The sequence below is a fragment of the Puntigrus tetrazona genome, chromosome 25, assembly GCF_018831695.1.
Source record: "Puntigrus tetrazona isolate hp1 chromosome 25, ASM1883169v1, whole genome shotgun sequence".
Classification (NCBI taxonomy): Eukaryota; Metazoa; Chordata; class Actinopteri; order Cypriniformes; family Cyprinidae; genus Puntigrus; species Puntigrus tetrazona.
The window spans coordinates 104616-129135 of record NC_056723.1 but is presented as its reverse complement, the minus strand read 5'-3'; the positions used below and the strand labels follow the sequence as shown (position 1 = coordinate 129135).

At 38.5% G+C, this 24520-nt stretch overlaps 1 protein-coding gene across 9 annotated transcripts in view; it reads right to left on the bottom strand.

Moving 5' to 3' along the window:
- Positions 1-24520, bottom strand: part of srpk2 (SRSF protein kinase 2) — a 33525-nt gene that overhangs the window by 6135 nt on the left and 2870 nt on the right. For 5 of the 9 annotated variants that reach the window (XR_006248026.1, XM_043227580.1, XM_043227582.1 and 2 more), the window contains exons 3-11: positions 11705-11868; positions 11127-11235; positions 7021-7108; positions 6504-6591; positions 6326-6432; positions 3693-3858; positions 3584-3609; positions 2122-2383; positions 55-933 (exon numbers count right to left, since the gene is read on the bottom strand). Coding sequence is in view for 8 of the 9 variants with exons in the window: in XM_043227580.1 (XP_043083515.1) it covers positions 55-933; positions 2122-2383; positions 3584-3609; positions 3693-3858; positions 6326-6432; positions 6504-6591; positions 7021-7108; positions 11127-11235; positions 11705-11868 (1889 nt within the window). In the remaining variant the exon portion in view is untranslated. Of the gene's footprint in view, positions 1-54; positions 934-2121; positions 2384-3583; positions 3610-3692; positions 3859-6325; positions 6433-6503; positions 6592-7020; positions 7109-11126; positions 11236-11704; positions 11869-18298; positions 18924-22171; positions 22259-24520 lie in introns of those variants that run through there. The other 4 variants (XM_043227584.1, XM_043227588.1, XM_043227581.1 and 1 more) reach the window with 3 other exon arrangements.

Below are 24520 nucleotides of genomic sequence, written 5' to 3'. Positions count from 1 at the left end.
CAGACAGAGAGAGAGAGAGACAAAGAGCTTCTTGAGGAAGCAGCAGTCATGTACCTTTGGGCGTGTCTCCGGTGCTGGACGATGACACCGTTCGGCTGCGGTCGGTGTTGAGCGCCTGGGCCTCGTTGTGCTCGCAGTCGTCAGGCTCAGGATCCAGAGGAAGCTCTGGGAAGCGTGGCGTGGTGCCGCGGTGCCGTGCTCCGTTCGTCAGCGAGGTCTCTCCGTTGAAAAGCTCGTACGAGGCGTCCGAAGCGTCGCGGTCAGTTGTACTGATCTCAGACTCCACCAGAGGACAGAGCAGAGGTGAGGACAGACGCTCCTGTGCACTCAAGATCACGTGACCGTTCGTTTTACACACTTCAGTGTGCTCCTTGCTGGATGGTTTCTGGCCTTCATCCTCCGCCTCCTCCTCCTCCTCTTCCTCATATTCTTCATCTTCATCTTCCTCCTCCTCCTCCTCCTCCTCATTTTCTTGTTTCTCTATCGTTTCTTCAGGTGGATCTGCTTCTTCTTCATTTGGACACTCGTGTGTCTTCGTCTCGTCCTCTGCGCTCTGTGAGAGTGTGCCTTCCGTTTCCGTTTCCTCTTCCTCTGTTTTATTCTCCTCTTCCTCTTCCTCTTCCTCTCTCACAGCTTCATTTCCATCCTGCTCATGTTCTTTTGAGTTTTCACACTCGTTCTCATTCTCAGGAGTGTCCTGTCGCTCAGGTGGAGTGTGTGTGCGTGTGTGTGACTCTTCTTCAGCAAGACCATCTGCGGCGGCAAGGATGTCACAACCTTCCTCATTCTCCTGTATTTCCTGCTGATGCTGATCTTGATCTTGAACCTGATCCTGATCCTGATCTTGATCCTGATCCTGATCCTGATCCTGATCTTGATCTTGATCTTGATCTTGATCCTGATCCTGATCTTGATCCTGATCTGGCTCTGCACCTGAGAAACAGAGTCAGAACTATGAGGAAACATTTTAGACAGCCATCAACTCAAAAAACAGTGATGCACCGATCATGATTTTTCATTTTGATACAGATTTCCTTTTTTTTCTTTGAGCAACAAACAATAAAATATTAAAGTATACATAAACAAGATGTTTATTAGGTATTTAACAGGACAAAATGTTTTTTGGCTACTGAAAACAATAACTGTAACCATCTAAAATTAATGGCAGCAACTGCACAGTAAGTACATTCAATAATAGCATAGATGGTACTGGCTTCAGCTTTTAGCTTTTATTTTGTTTTAATTGGGTTAAAACTACATAAAATTGGTCTTACATGAAAACACACATTTAATAGTCCAAACAAATATGTTACTTATTAGTTTTGAACTTGAACATTTTTTTTATTTTACCTTAAAAAGCACCTTCTGTAGCATCGTTGTTTAACTCATTGCACTAAACATTATTTGGCCATAATTAAAAAGCTTCATAAATCAGATAAGTACTGCTTCATAAAACTAACCTATACGCCTCCTGGGGGTTATATGTCCTCTGAAGCAGATTTTTGTAACAAAAATGCTGGAAAGGCATAAATTATTACGTAAATAAAGTCAGTTATTTAGGTTATAATTTTAAAAGTAGAAATATTTTTGTTACAAAAACCCATCAACCTACTTCAGAGGACATGTAATAACTCCCTGAAGGCATATAGGTTAGTTTTATTAATTTCTTTAAAAACTCTGTGTTCGTCTGAAAGAAGAAAGTCATACACATCTAGGATGGCCTTGAGGTTAGTAGTTTATGGCGTACTTTTCATTACTTTTCATTTCTACTATTCTGTTAAAAGCGCTATATAAATAAAAATGATTTGACTTTACCATCACAAAAAAGTCAAAAAAGGAACAGCTTGACAACAAACTGAAGAGATCTTCTGAACAAACTAATGGAACTGGATGTTTTTGCTCAGAGAAGCTCCCTGAGTTCAACAAACTAACTTGAGTCTAATACAGCAGTCCTGACCCCAGAATCCTATCATCTGATCATCACTAGAGTTTTATCCATTATGACAGTAACCTCCTCTGCATGGTATTAGAAATCATTGGTTAAAATGTGAACAGAATGTTTAGATCCTAAAATCATCAACAGCTGATTCTTATAAACGAGGACATCTGTACTGAACTCACATGTATGGTTGGTGAGTCTGACAGGCCGCTCCTTCTCTCCCTCTGCCTCCTCTTCCTCATCCTCATCATCCTCTTCATCCTCCTCGCTGTCCGCCAGCGCCAGGCTGGGACCGTGTGTCGAGTCTGACGCTCCGCTGGATCTCTGCTTCTCCGCCTCTCGCTCCAGAGCTTCGATCTCCAGCATGCGTCTTTCCAGCAGCTCTGCTTGCCGCTTCTGCTTCTTCTTCAGCTTTTTCTTTTTATTTTTGGAGATCTTCCCCACCTGCCAACCACAGGAGACAGCTCAGATCTCTCGTACTTCAGATAAATAACTGTGAAACATCAGGAGCAGTAATGATTTGCGTATCATTTATGGTCATTTTGCAAATCATAGTGATCATCCCTGTTCCCTTTTTAGTGGAGCTTTGAGTGAGCAGAGCTCGAGCGTGTCATTATTCAGTTGTTTGGAGATTTGGAGATGTTCCCGTGACTAACGCTGCCCGATGTGCGTCAGCAGATGTCACTGTTTTAATGTCATAAATGTCTTTTTGTTATCTTTATTATTGTTAGCATAACTCTTGCAAGTAAACATAAATTTTAGATTTTAAAATGTTTTTAAAATATGGTAATATAATAATAATAATATAATAAGTATAAAAAAAATGTATAGAAAAAGTAATTTTATGCAATGCATCCATCCCTTAACGAATTAGCTGACGCTCATGGTGCTGCGGTCGTTGTCATGGGAACATTCCAGCTGAAGATAATGAGGAAATGACATCGCTCCCTTTGACGAGTGCATTCTAAACCACTAAATAATGACAAGATAACAAGGGGATAAGGATGATCACTTTGATGATTTGGATAATGACCTTGAATCGTACGATACACAATTCATTACACCCTTACTCCTAATTCATCAAGACCAAGCCACAAACTATCCTAAAATGGCTGTTGCCATCAATCAAATTCAGAAACATGTGATGATAAAGAACTTTTATAAAGGTATTGCATTTGGTTTTGGTGGTTATCTTAACTTGATTAAATGCTTTTTTTTTACTAACTGGGCAAGAAGTAACAGCTGTTCTCGTGTCAGTTTAGTTTTCATTTATGTCTGCATGTCTTACTACGATTATTCTACTCTCTGTTAATTAAAAGGCTATTTATATACATATTTACTTGTGTGTTTACAAGAAGTATACAGAATTTAGCTGAACATTTATATTATATTGTTTAATTAGCGACACTTTGCCTGCATCTTTATTTAAATGTGGTAATTAACATTTTTATTTTTAACCCTTTATTTGAATATAGAAACATAACATTGCACAGTATTAATAATAATAATCAGTCTATCATTATGCCCCATCGCAGTGTTACTCAGTTCCACTATTACAACTATACAGCAAACTAGAGTTTTTGAGTTGTTGAAGATAGCGGTCATTTTCCTGCATATGTATGTGAGAATGATGGCTTCACTGACCTGTTGGAGTTGAGGAGCCGTGCTGACTGCGAACAAACAGAGAGAGAGAAATAGTCAGAGAGTCACCAAACACATTCTTCATCATTAACCAATCAGAACAACAGAATACCAGCAGATCCAGACGGTGGCGGCGCTCCGGCTTTCTGCCACTCAGTGGCCTCCACCGCCATCCTGCGCACGAAAGCGTCGTCCACACACATGAGGATGTTCTCCGGTTTGATGTCCGTGTGGATGATCTTACACTTACTGTGAAGGTAATCGAGGCCCTGCAGAACCTGCAACCAAACCACAAACACATACATTTCTCAGGTGTCTAAAACACACAGGACCATTGCTTTATCATGGAAAAAAACAATTATTTCACAATAAAAATGCCAAATTTTGTATTCTGTGGTTAGGAGAACTGTGAACAACATACCTGCAGTCTACAGTCAAATTGTTGTTTTTTTTAGAACCATCATTTTAACTAATTTAAAATGCTATTTAAAAAAAAAACTACAGTACATGAGAACACTGTAATTAAAACTACAAAAACATCTAGACACAGTAGAAAAACATGAATTATCATATGTCTACTTCAAATGTCTTTTGAGAGAAGTACAATATATTAAAATGTCATAGAAAAATAAAATTATTTCAGTAATTCAACTTAAACTGTGAAACTCGTGTATTAAATAAGTTTAATGCAGACAGACTAAAGTACTTTAGGTCTTTGGTTCTTTCAATTGTAATGATTTAAGTTCACATTTAACAAAAAAACAACCAATTCACAATCGCAGCTAATCAACTTCAAACACTTGCAAAGGTTTCCTGAGTGTTCTCTCATGTTCGGTCCACTAGTCTACACAATCATGGGGAAGACTGCTGATCTGACTGTAGTCCAGAAGACAATCATTGGCACAAACATTCATTGCCAAAGAAGCTGGATGTTTACAGAGTGCTGTATCCAAGCATGTTAACAGAAAGTTAAGTGGAAGGATAGAGTGTGTCAGAAGATGCACAGGCAAACGAAAGAACTGCAGCCTTATGAGGATTGTCAAGCAAGATTGATTCAAGAATTTGATTGAACTTCACAAGGAATGGACTGAGGCTGGGGTTGAGGCATTAAGAGCCACCAGGAATTTGGCTACAGTTGTTGTATTCCTCTTTTTAAGCCACTCCTGAACCACAGACAACATCAGAGGCATCTTACCTGAGCTAAGGAGAAGAAGAACTGGACTGTTGACTCTTTTCAGATGAGAGCTCATAGCCCAAAGTCCATTGTTAAGTTTCTACATTCTGTGATGATTTGGGGTACAATGTCATCTGATTGTGTTGATCCATTGTGGTTTTTAAAAACCATTGTCACTGCACCCGTTTACCAAGATATTTTGGAGCACTTCATGCTTCCTTCTTCTGACTAGCTTTTTGAAGATACTGATTTCATTTTCCAGCAGGATTTGGCACCTGTCCACACCACCAGAAGCACCAAAAGTTGGTTAAATGACCATGTTGTTGGTGTGCTTAACTGGTCAACAAACTCCAGCAGTACTGGACCCTATAGATAATCTATGGGGTATTGTCAAGAGGAAAATGAGAAACAAGAGACCAAAAAGTGCAGATGAGCTGAAGGCCACTGTCAAAGAAACCTGGGCTTCCATACAACCTCAGAAATGATCACTTCCATGCTACACCGAACTGAGGTACCAAGTACTGAGAACATGTACAGTAAATAAACATATTTCAAGAAGGCCAATAATTTACTAAATTAATTAAATTCACTTTTTTATTTTGTAGTATTTTTTGAGATCTTGAATTGGTGGGGATTCGGTAAATGTGACACAATTAAAAGAACCAAAAACTTTAACTACTTCAGTCTGTGTATATAGAATAGAATTTCTTTAAAACACAATTTTTAAAAGTTTCACAATTTGAGTGGAATTACTGAATGAACTTTTCCATCACATTCTAATTTATTAAAGTGTACCTGTATAATTTGTTTTGGATTGGCCTTTATTTAGTCGTATAAACACATGCCTGTTTGTTTCACACAGGACACCAGAGGGGGACTCACACAGAAAAAACACATTTGTGACACAAAAGAAATCATGACACTCCAGGAAATCCTCAACATGGCCAAAGGCATCCAAATATTGTAAAAGAATAAAAGAAGCCACTAATCCTTTGAATTATCATAATTAATTGATCTGTGTTCTTAAAATTGCCTCTGGTATTTTCATAATCATGAAGTTTATTAATCATCCATTGTTAATGGTATGGTAAAATGTGAATTGTCACAATTCTAATTAATTAAATTAAAAGCATGTAAATGGACAGTCAAAAGATCAGATATAGGACACAAATAAACAGTGGGCATCCAGAGCTGCAGTGTTTGAATTCAATGAATCAACAGTCAATTGATTTTAACTGAATGGTTCAAATTCCATGGTTTGCTATTGTCTTGATTGCTATTGAGCTGCAGAACTGTTTGCATGATGAAACAACATGCACTTTATAAAGTACAAGAGTAGTGCACATATTTAGATCTCAGATCCACCTCTGTGACCTTCGCAGGGTGCAGCTTTTAAAGTGGGACGCGGCTATCAGGATAATCCGTCAGTTATTTGTGCTCCACTCACAGTAAAATATCATTGGTTCAAAGCATCTCCAGGCAGCTGAATATGAAACACTGAAGACATGCTGATGCTGTCTCGATGCTGGACACCTGTGGATCTGGAAAGTGTGTGTGATGTGTGTGATTACCTGTCTGATGATGCTCTTGACACAGGGTAACGGTAAACCCTGATAATTGGACTTTATGATCCACTTGAGCAAATGATGACCAAGAACTTCAAACACCATACACACGTCTGAAAACCAGAGTTAAAGAAAACTACTGACTTCACACACACACACACACACACACAGGCTGTGAGGATATGAATCCCGTTCACCCCTGAGATCTTGAAGTCATCTATAAGTTGAACAACCATGTCCTTATTAGGATCATCAGGATCAGTCTCACGCACCTAAAAGAAAGACAGAGACAGGTGTGTGTGTGTCTCAAAGCTCAACATGTGTAATCACCATTATATCTGAAATTTTAGGACTTTTTCCATAATTAGTCATCACTTCCAGACACAGTCTATACACTGAGCCTAGTGAAAGATGACCCAAAAGCTAAGCCTGTGAAATGTCTTTCTTAAAGATGCTGTGCCTGTATTTGGAAATTTTGTCAGTAGGTCATTTTGTGTGTAAATGGATGAAGACATCCTCCTGTCCACCCTCACTGTGATGGGCGTCTCAGGAAGTGCCTGTATATATAAAGACCTCAGCTGCGTTTGTGTTACTGTAAACCGGTATGTGTACAATATTGTAAAATTGACGAAGTGAAATTATTAACAAGATTTTTTTAACAAGAAGACCTCATGAACAATATGTGTGTGGGAGATACTCACACATCTGAGTAGTTTAATTTCGTCCAGTGCCGTCTCTGTGTAGTGCTGTGCGCTCTTAACGACCTTCATCGCAACAAAACGCTTCGCTCTGTTAACACACACACACACACACACAAAAACACTCGCACTGAGTAACGCACAAATTCAATTCAATTCAATTCAATTCTGGTTTATTTGTAAGTGGTGTAGTCTAGGTGATATGCAGGTATATGCAATGTACCCACTAGGAAAAGTCATGGACTTCCGTATGCATAACATCATTTTTTTGATTATCATACTGTATTTCTGTTGAGGACTATTGCTATTGTGCAACTCTTAAGCATTTTAAAATGAACTCATGTTGATCACAATCTTCACTCTTTCAATGTTTTCAATTCTCAGAACTCTTTTAATGCCATTCATAACTTCTACTAGCCAAAAAAACCCCAAAACAAACAAACATTGAAACAAACCATGGACAGCAAGTTTATGATATTCTTCATATTTTGTTTGGTGCTCAGTTTACAGCAATCATAGAAATTATTATTTTCCATTAAGTTTTTGTGCACTGTAACCCTGATAAGTTTATCTACATGAAAGAGTGAACAGCAATCATGGGCTAACTTGTTCATCATTGCACAAACAAGAATTAAGGAGCTGTAATGCTGACGCTGGGACTAATAAAGGAAATAACAGCATATATCAAATGACAAAATTATGATATATGCTCAGGTGTATGCTGAGGTTTTATCTTTTGCAACATATATACTTTTGTTAATTAACTTCAGTTAATTAAACAACTGAATGTATCTAGTTCTCTGTATATGATATTCTCAGATCAAAAGCTTCTAATTATTCATATTAATAATCAGACTCAGCATTAATCTAGCATTAATTTCTGTGGAATTAGACCTTTTTTTAACTGGAGAGGACTGCTGAAAGTGCATGGCTTTAACAGCTGATGTGATTCGTTCATAAATCCATGCACTGCTGTTTTACACCAACTCTGAGCATTTTTTATCATGTATGCCTATGAAAGACGATCGAGCCAATCAGCAAATATGGGGAGGAGTGACATGTGCAGCCCCGCCCCAGGTCTAGCCCCGCCCCCAACTTCAGGCTGCAGACAGGTGTACTTGGCTATAAGCAGATACAAACACTTAATGCCCGACGACTGACTGGAGCTCTGAAATCAGCATATTAAATAGATCTGTATAAATAAACAAACTCTTAAAACAGTTACAGTACTGTTACATTAACAGTAACATTTTTAAAATTTGCGGATTATTGGGCAATGACTTTTCCCAAGTCTACAAAAACAGAAGTGAAAATATAAAATCATAAAATACACTTTTTTTGTGTTTGCACGCTCTGATGTAAATAAACTCACGGGCAGCAGATTGAAGTGAAGGAGATCCTGTTGTATCACACAAAAGTGACGATTCTACCTAATTTAGTAGCCTTTACTGTGCTAGCAGTATGGTTCACTATTATGGTATCATTCACAACGGAAACAGAGATAATTGTTTACTGTGTCATCCTGTCCCGAACCATAAGATCTGATTTCCAGACATCTGACCACCACTTCACTGTCGGACCACCAGCATATATTATACTTGCCTGATCATTAATAGAGTAATACTGATTATGAAAACAAGTGAAATAAGAAGTACAGGTATGAATGATCAAAACCTAAAGATGAGCAAAATAACAGCAGAATGCACCTTTCATAGTTCTGCTTTGATCAATTTTGATTCTGATATTTCACACCTTTTGGGTTAATAGTTGTTAATAATGAAGATGAGGTATGATCAAAACAGACAGGGTAAAATGATGAGGCATATTAAATCATCTGATGCAAAGTCCCAGGACTGTTTGTTGTTTTTTCCTTTACCCATGTGCTTCTAGTTTCTGTCTCGTGTCATCAGTTAATTATTTCATTATGTTCTGGTGTGTCGTTAATTAAGTCATTACTTTTTCCCTATATAAGTTCCTGTTTGTTCAGTGTTAAATCGTTTGCTCTCGTCAGTGTATTCATGTGGTTCCTGTCTGCCTGCATTAATTAACAAAAATATTTCTTCACACTATAATGTTTGCATTTAATATTTATTGGTTACAAAGACAGCTTACAAAATGTGAAAGGGCATTTGTTATTGCTTAACATATCAGACTATCATAATCACTGAAAAACATAACATAAATTGTTATTCATAATAAGCATATTGATTGTTGTCAGCCACTTTAACCTTGTAAAAGCACAGCGTGAACATTAACACTCTACTGTACTTACAAACAGGTAAATAAAACATTTATATACATTAACTATTTAAATAATTCAATTAAAAATTACCTAAAAGTTAAATAAAAACCTACTTAAAGTGTGTTGTGTTTTGACATTAATTCATATTTTCTTGAGTGATTGCTCTGTGTACCACTAGAGGGTGACTGAGTACTACAACCCATACTTTGAGAACGACAGACTTAAACAATTAGCTCTAAATAAATCATTTAAAGTCTAAAGATATCACAAACATTGCTAAGTGGATGAGAATGTACAAAATTGAGTTCAATTAAATGCAAATTTTAACTGAGTGTCACACATAGGTTATACTAGCACTGAGTATAACACACACACACACACACACACAGTATGACCAAAAATTCATCACAGTAGTTTTGAAAATTCTACCAATTTCAAGTTATATTATTATATTTATTTTTTTCATGCTAGGTCTTAACCACATTTTTTACTGATTGAGGAAATGCTGCAGTAGATCAGCTTAGAATGCCCTATTTTACTGTCATGAATAAATATTGTAGTAAAACTACATACTAACTACTCTCCATAGGCATTGATGTTTATATTGTATATTCTATTGTGCTACAACCAGCCTACACCTAAACCTACCCCTTACAGAAAATTACAGTTATTTTCATTTTCTCAAAACTCACTCAAGTATGAATTATAAGACTTTTGAAATATGGGGACATGAGGAAATGCCCATGTCATACCCATGTCATTATACAAATCTGTTTCCTCGTATGTTCTGAAAACACACACACACACACACACACACACACACACACACACACATAGATTGTAGCTGTACTAAGTAACACAAACACATGGTGCAGCACACTGTTAAGTCAAATAAACCCCATGACACATGTCAAGTGGGTAGAAATTGTCATGGTATATATATAAAGTTATATCCTAAAGTTCTTAAATGAATTAATTAGGCTATATAAAACATTTTGATAAAATTGAGTTTTTGAACAAATCTCTTGAATGATTCAGACATCGAATACATTAAACATTCACAGTTTACCACCTATTGCCATAATGTAACAGTTTTATTTTATTTTTTAAGCGTATCATTACTTCCAAAAGATAATTACTCCTTTTGATTATGGCTGCAGTAACATCAGAGTCTATATCTAGATTAAAAACTTTCTTATTAGTACTAACACTGTTATTTAATTTTTGCAACACAGAAATGTAGACCACTGTGAAAGTAGACTGTTTGAGTTGTTTCAGTGTTTCAAGCTTTAAATATTCAGATATGATATGATATCAAAGTTATTGACATTGAGATTTCAGTCTATTAATGAATAAATGTGGATACTGTACATATGAGCAAACAGCCTCTGTTTTTTGTAGCCCAGGCCCGTGACCCATGGTTGTCCATCTCTTTAGTTTTCTACTATGAAACAATGGCCCAGGACAGTGTTGATGTGGAAAAACGGATTACTGCAAAATAACCTCAGTGCACATGTGCGACTTGAGCGTAAAATCAAGGGCGGTGCATGTTAGTATTGTCACAATACTGGAATTTCTAACTTTGATACGATACCTTGAAAAAGATGGATATTTGATACCATTTTCTTTCATTGTATTTTTATGTGTTGTTTCCAGTATGAGCGCACAAACCACACCTTTACATTTAAAATAACAACCCTGAGCATGCACAGACACCACAGGTGAACGGCCCCTTATTATTATGCTATTTAACCAGAGCCAATGAGATGAGACAGACACTGTGTTCACGTGTGGTGTTATCCTCACACTGATTAACACACACACACACACACACACACACACACACGCCTCCACTGGTGACACTCACTGAATATCCCAGCACAGCCAGACGGTGGAGAAGTGACCCCAGCCCAGCTTGCGGATGACATGGTATCTGCCGTTAAACAGGTCGCCGATCTTGACGGGATGGTAACCTCCTGCAGCACGAGAGAAACACGATACGGTTGACTGATGGTACATGTAGAAATGGGAGAATCCAGCTAATGTTTCCTTGAGCTCAACTGTACGGCTAGTGTCCTCAGACCAGCACTTACATTTATTAAAAGTCTGTTTTGACACTTGATTCCTTTGGTTAAGTTTTATTCTTCCTGTTCCAGCACAGGTTTTTTTCCTTGTATAATTTACCATGGTTTTTTTGCTTCGCTGATGTGAATAACCACTATTGTCTACCACTGTCACTTGAGAAGACAACTAACTACTACTAAGAGCTATTTCTGCTACTAAAACTAAACATTTCACAAGCAGTGATGACAGTAAAATGACTCGAGACTGGAAACTCACACACCTGTGAAGAACGAGGCATAAATCAGGTCAATGTCAGTCCAGCTTTTACTCAACATTGACAGAAACCTGGATGCTTTCCTGACAGACAGACGGGTGTGGTACCTTTGCAGTAGTCGGCCGGATCCTCCTGCTCTTCGTCATCAGAGCCCAGAATCTCCTCCTCAGGCTCCGGCGGGGCCACAGGCTCGGGAGGGGGGGGCGGAGGGGGAGGAGGAGGAGGAGGAGGAGGAGGAGGAGGAGCGGACGGAACCTTCTGTGTGTCGGGCCTACAAACACACACACAAACATTTCCATTTATTGTATATGAAGGATGAAACACACACTCACTGGTCAGCCACTGTCTTGAAAGCTTGAAAGTGCAGAGAACACCTTCATCCTGTTGCCATAGAAACTAGAGACATGAGTCTAGAATCAGATTCATTTAATAAGAATGAAACATACATGCAGACACACACAAACATCCACTCAGCTAATGAGGACATTCCTCAAGCTTCAACCGTTTTTATAAACAATTATAAAATTCTAAATATTATAGACTAATGCTAAATGCACGAAAGAAAAGATACACACACAGAGACACAGTTTATTTCTGTAAACAAATCAGGTTCAGTATCTTCATCCACACCCCTCACTCACGTTCACAGACCAGCGTGACATTCTGACCACAAACACAGGAGATGTTTATAATCCATACACTTCAACAGGCAGTTTTTATTACACAGTTGTAAAGAGCTCAGTGTTCAGCATTGTCATGCAGCTGTTTTGATCTGCTGAGAGTTAGGGTTAGATCTCATCATCACACACACACACACACACACACTCTTTACCTGCACTTGGCTCGATGCCGTAATCGCAGTGCACTGAGCGCTAAACCAAACTTCCTGCTGGAATGAGAGTGACTACGATCCATAATAAGGGAAGAATGTTTGCCTAAAGTCCTCTGCTCCAGAACAGCGTGTCTCTCCCTCTCCGTCTCTCTGTGTCTGAGATGCTTTCAGGGAATGAGAGCGACGCCAGGAATCTCATGACCAATTCACACACAGCCCAGAACTCACACTCACACACAACAAACCTCCTTCTCATTTCAGCAGTTCCACGTGTGTCGGTGAATGTTTTTCTGTTGCAGAAGCTGATGTCTAGAGAGCAGAGATGTCAACAAAATGCTGATATAAATGACTAAAACAACTTGAAAGTTACAATGATTCAGAAACCTAAATGCTTCTATAAAACAGCAGCAACAGAAGTAATGTTTACTGAAGAGTTACATTTATGAGAATATACCATTTATCTTTATTTTATATTTCAGTAAACAAGAAGGTGGTATAAGGCACGCCTCCTTGACAGAGTCCACGATCGTGTAAAATACAATTTAATAACCACAACTATCTACCTTATCTATATGTACTACTACCAGTTAACTATTGTCCATAATCCTTAAAAGAGAAATACTTTTGTTAGTGAGCACACATACAGTTGTGCCACTAGTAACTAGTACTCTACAGCTGGTTTACTGGGTGAGTCTATCTCAAGTGGTTCAAAAACTGTACCTCTATGTAGTGGTAATTACAAAAAAGTACTTGGTTTAAGGAGCCATCTCTAACCCAAACACATTAAAGAGGTTAAAGGGATCTTGACAAAACCCTCAAACATCTCAAACCCTCAAACCTCTGCTGTGTCTGACAGACTAAAGAAAGTCCTACACATCTGAGACATGAGGACAAGAGAATGACAAAAGAACAAACACTTTTCTGTGAACAGTTCATTTGAGCATGTGTACACTGGTAAGGATACACAAAATAAAACACAATATATAAAATCAATAAATCACAGACACAAAGGCTCATGTGAGTAGGTCCCTTTTCCTGCTGTAGAATGTGCAGCTGAACTGTCTTAGCAGGTTGTTGATAGTCAGCAGACAGGCTGATCACTGGGCATGGACACACACACACACACACACACACACACGTCAGGGCAGCCTTCATCAGCTGGTGTCATATCCACTAACCGGATCACATGACAGCCGTGGGTTGATTCAGAAGACTGATGACTCTCATATTGTCATGCTTCACACTGGCCTACAAAACCTCACAATCAGAAGAGTGAGCTTAGCTGATCTGATGATCACTCTGGAGATTTATGATCTACACAAGAAGAGGGAAATCTACAGCCCACCGGGCTCTTTGAGGCAGTTGATCCAAAATTACCAAAATCTCATTACATATCAGCAAAATCAGATGCTGTGGTAGCCTACAATACCACATATAACGGTTATGTATACAATATATCCAGTCACACAGTGATCATCAGATCTGTAATATATCCAGCTAACAAAAATTAATCATAATCCACAAATGTTGTTGCAGAGTTGTTACAAGTTGTCATTTTAATGCTAGTAACAGAGGCTTCAGCTTTTAATAAGGCAGGCTTATGCAGAGAAAGAAGGAGAATTTTGTGTAAATAACCAGAGTGCTCCTTGTTTTCTTAGCATTCAAACTCTGGAACAATCTCCCTAACTCTGTTCGGGAGGCAGACACACTCTGTCAGTTTAAATCTAGATTAAAGATACATCTCTTTAACCTAGCCTACACTGTTTAAGAATTGTTAGTCTGCATTAATTAGATCACCCGGAACCAGGAACACTCACTGTAACACACAATATACTCATTACATTGTATAATATAATGCCATCTACTCTAAAATTAGTCTTCTTTTTTAATCTGTTTCTTAGTTTGTATTAAGATTCATCGGATACCAGAACAGATGAGCCCCAAAGACAGATCATGGGAAGTGCTTTACAATCTGAGTTAAGTTGTGGTCGTCCAGTTAGAGGAGAACTGTCCCCAACTGAGACAGGTTTCTCCCAAAGTTTTTTTTTCTACATTCTGTCACGGATGGAGTTTTGGTTCCTTGCCGCTGTAGCCTCTGGTTTGTTTAGCAGGGGACACTTAACTTCTAGCGATTACCATTGACTTAATGATTACAAAGATCCTACTTAGAATGAGCTGTTCTCTGAAAGGTTTGTGTTTAATCTTGTCATTATACATTACTGACACTCTATTCTTCAGTTTGATACTGTTCAGTGCAGTATTTTTAAAAAAATTTTTAGCTGCAAAACAGTTTTACTGGTAAAGCTGCAGGATAGTGCTGACAGGTTTTTGTGTGTGTTTGTTTCACTTCTGCTTGTGTTCATGTCTGTACTGTTTCACAAACACTATCTGGACTGAACTGAGTTGAATTCAATAATGAACTGCCTTTAAATTAATTTTGCATTAATGAGCGTTTATAAATGTTTCTTCTGCATTACTGACACAATAATTACATATTTAACTGTAAAGCCTATATATTTAGGTGACTTGACTTAACGTGTATGTGTGTGTTTGCAGGAGAGAGTGGGACACATAGAAACTGTGCTTTTCATAGGTCAATACAAAGTCATGTAAATCATGGAAGTTGATTGTTGCTTTTATCCTACTATTTATAAACTATATTTATTTGCATAGTCAATGTGTATTTGGGTTATGGTTCTTTTGCTGTTTTCAAGATTATAAATTACATTTTTTAACCATCTGAAATATGCTGCAATTTATATTCCAAAGTGGTTTATATAAACAAGCAACATCAAAAGCATACACATTTAGATAAATTATTTTACACTTTTAGAAAAGGCAGTTCAACATTGTTTATAATGAATGAGAGTATAATTTCAGTTTGTTTTTATGCTTATCTTATTTTCCATTCATGTTTGTCACACTCTGTTTACTGACAGTCTGATGTGAGTTACACATACTCTGTGCAAATTCATTTGAGGAAGATCTAGTCACACATTTTGTGAGCTTCATGACATTAATTCTTAAAAAAATACTTGACTGATGTTGATCGAAATACTTAATAGACTCATCAGACTTGGAACGCAGAAGATTTATTATGTTTTTCAGATGGTCACTTCCTGACATTTTGACATTACTGACCAAAACATTCTTATGAGTAGACTTGAAAAATATATTGGCAGTATTGTAATTGCTTTGGCATGATTCAAATCTTACTTATCGGACTATCATTTGTTTATAGCAGTGAATGACGAGGTCACATATCAATAACAAATACAGTATCTCAAGGCTCAAGGACCATTGCTTTTCATGCATTACAAGTTACCCTTGGGAGATATCATCAGGAAACATGGTGTTGGCTTTCACTGTTGATACTGTTCAGTGCTTTGATACAATCTGTATTGTTAAAAGTGCTATATAAATAAAAGTGATTGATTGATTGATTGACTGTTTTGCTGATGATACTCAGCTCTAGATTTCTTCATGGACTGATCTCACAAATTTGAATTTGCAAAACTTACAGAATGCTGTAATAAAGTTGAAATAAAAAACAGGATTCTTAGTAAATTCCTACTGCTATATTTAGAAAAAAATTATTTGATCATGCTAAATCATGCTAATTACTTCTAAAGCCCTAAATAGTTTAGCACCTCAGTACTTAGGAAAGCTCTTATTGCATTGTTTTCCTTTTAAGTCCACTACTGTCTCAAATCTCTGGCCATTTGATCAATCAATCACGGTTATTTCTATAGCGCTTTAAACAATACAGATTGTATCAAAGCACTGAACAGAATCAATTAGGAGAATACAATGATAGGGATGTATAATGACGAGATTGAACAATTTGTTATTAAATGCAGAAACGGTCTCTGGAATCAAATAAATGAAATTAAGGTAATACCTAGAATATCAAAATCAGCAGTGGGCAGTAGATCTGTCTCCTATTTAACAACCAAACTCTGGAATAACCTCCCTAACACTTTTCAGGAGGCAGACACACTCTGTCAGTTTAAATCTAGATTAAAGACCCATCTCTTTAACCTGGCTTACACACTAACACATTTCTAATATTTATTTCTGTTAAATGAATGTTAGGCTGCATTAATTATGTCAGACGGAACTAGGATCCACATGGATCAGCACTAATAGATGACCTTTACGGTGATAAACATCAGCAGAGATCAGAACATCTAGATGAGGCCAGAGACAGATCCCTATTGAAGACCTTGTCATTGAGACGGCTATCAGGACAAGACCAGAGGAATCAGATGAGTCCTCTGCCCAATCCAACATTGTTGCAGACTAGAATTAAATTGCTGGTCTGGCCAGAGGAGAACTGGCCCCTGACTGAGCCTGGTCTCTCCCAAGGTTTTTTTCTTCATTCTGTTACTAATGGAGTTTTGATTTCTTGCCACTGTCCCCTCTGACTTGACTGATTGGGAAACAGCTTGACTGACTGACACTATTGGAAGACATCTGAACTGGATGAAGCCATCATTGAATCACCAGTGCACAGACTTTAGCTAGAAAATTACTCTTTTTTTATTGTCCTCTGCATTATTGACAAAATAATGCAAAGTTGCCTTGACACAATCAGTACTGAAAAAAGCTCTATGTGACTTGACATGAATTCCTGTCTCTGTGCTGGGTCTAGTGTGCTAGTCAACAGGTATGAGCAGTTCAACAAACAATGCAAACATCCCAGCTCCTCTCTGCCCTGTTTTTGTTGATGTTTATGATCTGTATCATCTGATTAGCCTGCTGATTGTCTAAGGCAGATCAGTCAGGATCACGTCTACACTTAACAAATATGGCCCAATCAGCACGCCAAGACATGCAGCATGCAGCACACTCGCAATCCATCCTAACTTGCACAGCCTATGATTCACTGTTTTATAGGTCAGATCAGACTATTTTTCATAACCTGCTGGTTTCAGTTAGGTAGTTTTGGAGAAACATTTATCCTTGTTATGTCTTGATTTCACATCTGGATCACATGATCAGCACTGGGCTGAGGGTTTTGTAGAGGCTCAAGTGACCAGCCTCTGGGGACCATCACAAGTTCAAGATTCACAGCCAAACATCTTTAGAAAAACGTGTCCAACCTAATTTTAAACAAGACAAATGCAGGCCAACAAAAGCTAACACCTTAGCCTCCTGTCTGTCTGTATCTGTCAATTAGGAGTCTGTTCATCCATCATCAGTTCATCAGGAAGTACAGTACCTGAAAGGCATTTAGGGCATGTCGGCCATAAAAACATCCAGCAGCTCATCTGGAGCTCAATATTCATGTTCACACTTAATTAGTCACATGACGTTAAATGTGGGTGTTTATTTGCTTCTACATCATCCGAGAGGCATGTTCATTTAGCTCTGCAGAATGTATTAAAATGTCTTTATAAAGCAACGGTTTGCTGCACAATCACCATGAACTCTTTCTTTGTTACTGTGATCTGCTTCTGATGCCCCAAATAACAGTGGTGTGACGACACATGCCGCAATATATGTAGCATTGATGCTGCACAAAAGAAAACAGCATGAAGAACATCAGTTCAATAGAGTCAGGCTGGTGTTTCACACAGTGTTTGTGAGAAGCTTAAGTGTCTGACACACAGCGCTGTGCCTCATGTAGAACTGCACACCAAACTGTGACCGTTGTGTGTGTGTGTGTGTGTGTGTGTGTGTGTACAGTAAGAAATGCATTACAGTCCTTCTGTGTTTGATTTCATATCAGGCCCACACACACAACAGACGCGATTTTTACACAGACAGACAGAGAGAGAGACAGAAGAGATGAAATGGAGGACAGCGGGACAGACAGACAGCGAGAGTGTGATGATGATGATGATGATGATGAAGACTGCGTTACCTTTCTGGGGAAGAAGATTTTTCTGAGTTGACAGACATGGGCAAGCTGCTCGCTCCCGAGAGAAAAACGGAGCCGAACCAGGGAGGAATAAAACTCTCTCTCTCTCTCTGTCTCTCTCTCTCTGTTTCCGGAGCGTTCTGCTGTCGCGAGGGGAGGGGGCGCTCTTCCTCCTCCTCCTCCTCCTCCTCCGTTCTCCTTTCCCTTAAGGAGAATAAAGGATGGAGGACAGTGGCTGGAGACGGCGATGCGGAGAGCGGCGGAGGTGAGGAAGGTCTCAGCACCGCCGCTCTCTCCGTCTGTAGCTCGTCCTCCACCGCAGTGTTTCCTGAATGAAGCTGAGAAAGCGCTAAGCTCCGTGTGTGTGTCTCTGTGTTCTGCAGCGCTGCACAATAACAGCTCTGAGCGCAGCGGGCCGCACCACTGCTCGAGCAGGCAGGGGGATCTGAGCTCTGAACACCAGCGTCTCTCTCTGAACACAGCTCTCTGCTCCCCTCCGCACTTCAGCGCTCCATCCGCCTCGTTACGACAGCCTGTCTCTCAGAGCAACGCGCTCGCTCTCTCTCTCTCTCTCTCTCATCTCACAGCTGCTCTCTTTCTCAAGCTGCTGCTGCTGGTTTCTCTTTCTGTTTCTGCTCTCGTCCTCCGTCTGTCTGTCTGTCTGTTTTACAGCAGATGGGTCGAGTCTATATAAGCACCGAGAGATACAGACAGGCATATTAAAGGAGGGCCTCCAGTGACCTGTCTGTCTCTCTCTCTCTCTCTCTCTCTCTCTCTCTCTCTCTCTCTCTCTCTCTCTCTCTCTCTCTCTTCAGTGTCTTCAGAAGAGAAAAACAAACTGTTCATCGACACAAAGCACTACAGTAGATGTGTGTTGCAGCTTAAATGTGGCTCTGGTGTTGATACGGTGATAAATATAATGATTTTACATATAAGTACCAACTGTACATGAATGCACTTGGAGTTTTTAAGCACTGAACCAAAGCACACACAAACACACACACACACAAACACACTGAATGATGTCGGAGGATCCACTGCACTTCCTGTGACGTGCAACACAACAGGCTGGAAGAAACCGGCCCGTCGCCACGGCAACCATTGGATCTGTGATTAGCTAAAGCAGAAACGATGAAGCGTCACACAAACGTACAGAGACAGATGCGACTCCATCCACTGCTGCTTCTGGTTGATATTTTAGAGGTCAGAATTTAGGCTGCTTGAAGCAGCTATCTTTACATGGCCTACTTCCACAGAGAGAGAGAGAGACAGAAAGAGAGCGAGACGCATGAGCTGAGCTGGATTTTTCTCCAGAAACACTTGAGTCTGAGAGTGTGTGTATTTTTGTGTGTGTGAACAAGAGAGAGAGTCTGTGTGTGTGTGTGTGTGTGTTTGTGAGTGAGAGAGGGAGTGTTTGTGTATGTGTGAGTGTGTATGTGCGCATTTTTGTGACATATGAGGAAACAAATGTGTATAATGACAAGAGTATGACACGGGTATTACAAGGTGAAGGTGACTTATGAAGACATTACCTCATGTCTCTACTTTTAAAAACACATCCTCATAAACCACAAATACCGACGTGTGTGTGTGTCTGTGTTTGAGTCCACAGCCATCCAGTAGCTCATCAGTCTCAAGTTATATCTAGATTATGATAATTTTATGACTATAACTGCTGTCTTGTTTTATCTGAATAGGCTATGTGACAAATATTTTGACAAAAAATTGTGGATTGCATTATTGGATAGTACTTTTGGTCATAAAATATAAAATGTTTAGTTCCTCACATCTTTCCTCTGACTCTCTGTTAAACACACTAGCACTGCACTGGATTTCACAATTGGCCCTCCTTGAATTAATTGGCTCAATTTGATACAGATGATTGCAGGTAAGATGACCAACAAAAATCAGTCAGACCAACAAAAATGGGTGAATATCAAATATTGGTAAATAATTTATCCATATCTGATCATTTGGAGATGCGCCCTCCTCAGTGTCTAGGCTGGTTATGGGCCCTATGCTGTTTGTAATGCAGAAACGTAGACGTAATCAGTCAGAACAATGGAATTTTCTGTATAACACTGAATATCACAGGATTTGATAAAGTTGGGATAAATAATCTCAAAGCAGGTCAGTATCCTTAAAGGGCATACATAAGGGTGTGTAATGAACTACAGAATTTTTACTAATCCTTTAAATCATAATATAGACTAGGGCCTGTGAATATTAAACAGATTGACCAAAATCTTCACATCTATAACAGTTGTTTGAAAATGTAAGTTAAAATTTGACATGGTCACATTTGAGTGAGTACTGCAGAGCCGCGGCATATATTACAGGAGTCAGATGTCATTGATTGAACTAAGAGTGGAAGACGCGAAAAGAAGAACCTAGGTGTGCTGTTTGATAGCAATCTTTCCATTGAAACCATGTTTCCAGCATCTGTAAAACTTTTCAATCGCAAAAACATATTATCCAAATGACGCCCTATGCTCTCAAAGTCAAACGCAGAATTTTTTTCATACCTTCATGACCTCGAGGTTAGATTATTGTAATGCTTTATTGGGTGGTTGTTCTACACACTTGATAAACAAACTTCAGCTAGTCCAAAACACAGCAGCCAGAGTCCTTACTAGAACTAGGAAGTATGATCATATTAGCCCGGTTCTGTCAACACTGCACTGGCTCCCTATCAAACATCGGATAGATTTTAAAATCTTATTAATAACCTATAAAGCCCTGAATGGTTTATCTCCTCAATACTTGAGCGAGCTCTTATCACATTATAGTCCTGCACGTCCGCTGCATTCTCAAAACTCTGGCCATTTGATAATACCTAGAATATCAGAATAAACTGCGGGCGGCAGATCCTTTTCCTATCTAGCACCTAAACTCTGGAACAATCTCCCTAACTCTGTTCAGAAGGCAGACACACTCTGCCAGTTTAAATCTAGATTAAAGACACATCTCTTTAACCTATCTTACACATAACACACTAATACTATTCTATTATTCAAATCCGTTAAATGATTGTTAGACTGCATTACTTAGCTCAGCTGGAACCAGGAACACTCTTCTTCTGATTTCTGTACAAAGACGTGAAAGAGCTGTTTAATTGAAGTATATGTTCTTTTGAATTTATCCTGACTCTTGATGACAGAATCATACTTGTTTACTGTATTCAGTGTAGACAAGATAGCAAAGTGAATGTAGTTTCTATTTGTTTTGAATGCAAGGCCACACTCGCATTCAGTTTGATCAAATGTTAAGCGTCTAAACACCAGTGGACAGGACCTATGGCGGGAACAAGATTATTCGTCGATATGTTGCTCTGTTGCAAATTTCTGTGCCAGAGGAATGTTGTCTTGCCCTTTGAGCTATGATATTTGCAGGATATTTTAATGGTACAAACACCTCTTATATGCGCAAAGATCAAGGAAAATTTGATTAATGTCATGACCCCTTTAACTTAATCAATTGCTATTAAATAGTTTTATGATTTTAATTAATAAGACATATATATATATATATATATATATATATATATATATATATATATATATATATATATATATATATATATATATATGAAAATGGAGAAATGAAAATGCATAAAACTTGAAATGGACTTTATAGGGATAGGGTTAGAGCAACACAAGTCGTCTATGAAAGTAAAAAATAGAGGATGCAAGTGAGATTGATAGATTTGCTTTACAAATAAGTCTATTGTTTCAGTAGAGTGTGTGTGATTTATCTGGTTAGCATGCGGACACGGATCACACATTTCTCGAGACATGAGCCTGTTGTTCAGCCCAAATAAAGCTGCTGTGCACTCATTCGTGTTTCAGGGTCCTGATAATGTCTCAGAGGCGCCACCTTCTGGTCTGAAGCAGCTGAACATGTCCTTCACCTGATGAGCACGAGAACACAACCTCATCTACAGAGCGTGCCATCTATTACCAGCTGAAAACAAGGCAGAAACACAGCACATTAATATTGTACCTCTGTCCTAGGGGCTAAACGACTTGAAAAAGTCTACTTTTATATGTTTAAAGTTGAGTGCATTCAACACATTGAACACTGCACGTTACGCTAAGTCTTATGCGAATAAAAACGATCCTCGTTTAAACTGCCATTTAAAGAAAACGACCAGAAAACGATCTCCGTTTAAACTAGAGAACCTAAAACGCATTCCATGACCGTTCATCCACTTAAACCTATAGATGTATGGGTAGATTCCCTATTTTTAAAATCGCGGACCAACACTGATCTATGGTTATAATAACGCGTATAATACTCGTGTGTAAAGCTGCTCTGTTGTTCATGTCAAAATCACATGATCGACATCATTTAGAAAGCGTCATGGCAGAACACTGATGTCGACTAGTCTTTTATTAGTAAAAAAAGCATTTGATTCAATTTGACACAAATGTTTACACAACCATTGAAATTGGTTTAGGAGATGAAAGCTAGTTCATTCAACACACACTGACAGAAAACACTGCACAGATGTATGATTACAAAAAGATCTAAATATATCTGTGGAGTGAGAAAAATGAATTAAATCATTAAATGAATTAAATAAAATGAGTCACATCATTTTTATTTCTATAGCGCTTTTATCAACACAGGTTTTTATCAAAGCACTGAACAGAATAAAGTAGAAGAATACAACGATAGGGATGTATAATGAAGAGAGAGAACAGTTTGTTATTAAATGCAGAGACGGTCTCTGGAATCAATTCAATGATAATCTCTAGAAGTTAAGTGTCCTCAACAAAGAAGACAGAGGAACCAAAACCCCATCCATACAGAATAGACAAAAAAAAAACTTGGTAGAAACCAGACTCAGTTGGGGCCAGTTCTCCTCTGACCGGACGCCCAGCACTTAACTTCCTGTTCAAGTTCGTTTCCCACTTTGGGGCGAATCTTTTGGTCAGGTGTGAATACAGAAAACACACTCTGGTCCACAAACAACGAACCGAGACACATCTGAAGAGATAGGTGCTCTCAGTTCAGTTCCAAACCAACTGGTACGGTTCGTTTAAAGTGTGAATATAATCCGATCTCAATTCGACCCAATTACAGAAAGCACTGCGCTTTTTGAGTTAACAGGCTCCCGTAGTTGGAGTTGCCTTATTGGAAAGTTTTGTGTTCGCTACATTTGCTAGCTAAAATAAAACAGACTGCGATCACTTTTCTATACGTGCTGTTTTTGTTAAGTTTCACTTTCGATTTCTTTAAACCTAGTCCATCTTCTGTGCCACTGTCAGAAAGCATGCTCTCTCCTCTGGATTCATATTGAGTTAGTAGGTTATAGCAGAAAATTAGTAAAACAATAACAATTTCACTACAAAACTCTCCACGATTAGGTTGCTTTCGAACTTCATGTTTTTTCCTGCTTAAACATTTCTGTCCGATGAATGGATGGAGTTTGCACACGTGTGGTTTTGTTTGCAATTTCTGGTTCACTTACAAAAAAAGCGATGTGAAAGCGAACCTCACCAAACCAACAAAATAAACGTATGTGGTAAAGACCAAAGCAAGTGAACTAGCGTTTTTACTCGCAGCTAAACCGCTGCTTCAACTACTACTGAACTACTTAAGATGAAAAACACAAAACAATAGATGATGACAAAAATGCTCATGACACCTGCATCTGAACATCTGGAGTTTAAAGAGAGTAAATGTGCTGCTCTGTCGCTTGTATGCTGGTAAAAGGTCTTGTCAAACGCATGTAAAAGCAAATACTGATTTGTTGACATTTGCATTTATCTTCTTGTTTGTGTGTGTTTTTTTATTATTTATTAAAAGATTTAATATCATGAAAAAGAAAAAAATGTTGTCACTCATTTCAGAAAGTGAAATCATATAGATTCATTCCACATAGAGTGAAATATTTCAAGCCTTTATTTCTTGAATGTTTTATGATTATGACTTACAGCTAGTGAAAACCCAAAATTCAGTGTCTCAGAAAATTAGAACATTACATAAGATCAACATAAAATGCTATTTTAAACAGAAATGTCAGGCTTCTGAAAACTGTTCCTTTCTATGCGTCTGTGGCTCTGCTCAGGTGTAATGAAGCCCAGCGATGTCTCTCATCTCTCTCTTCTCTAAAGAGTTTACTGGCCATACGCCTTTTTCACAAAAATCAGAAAGTACATCAGCAGGGTAAAGTCAAGTCTGTGTCTATATTATCAGTATGCCTTTTTCTCAAATAAT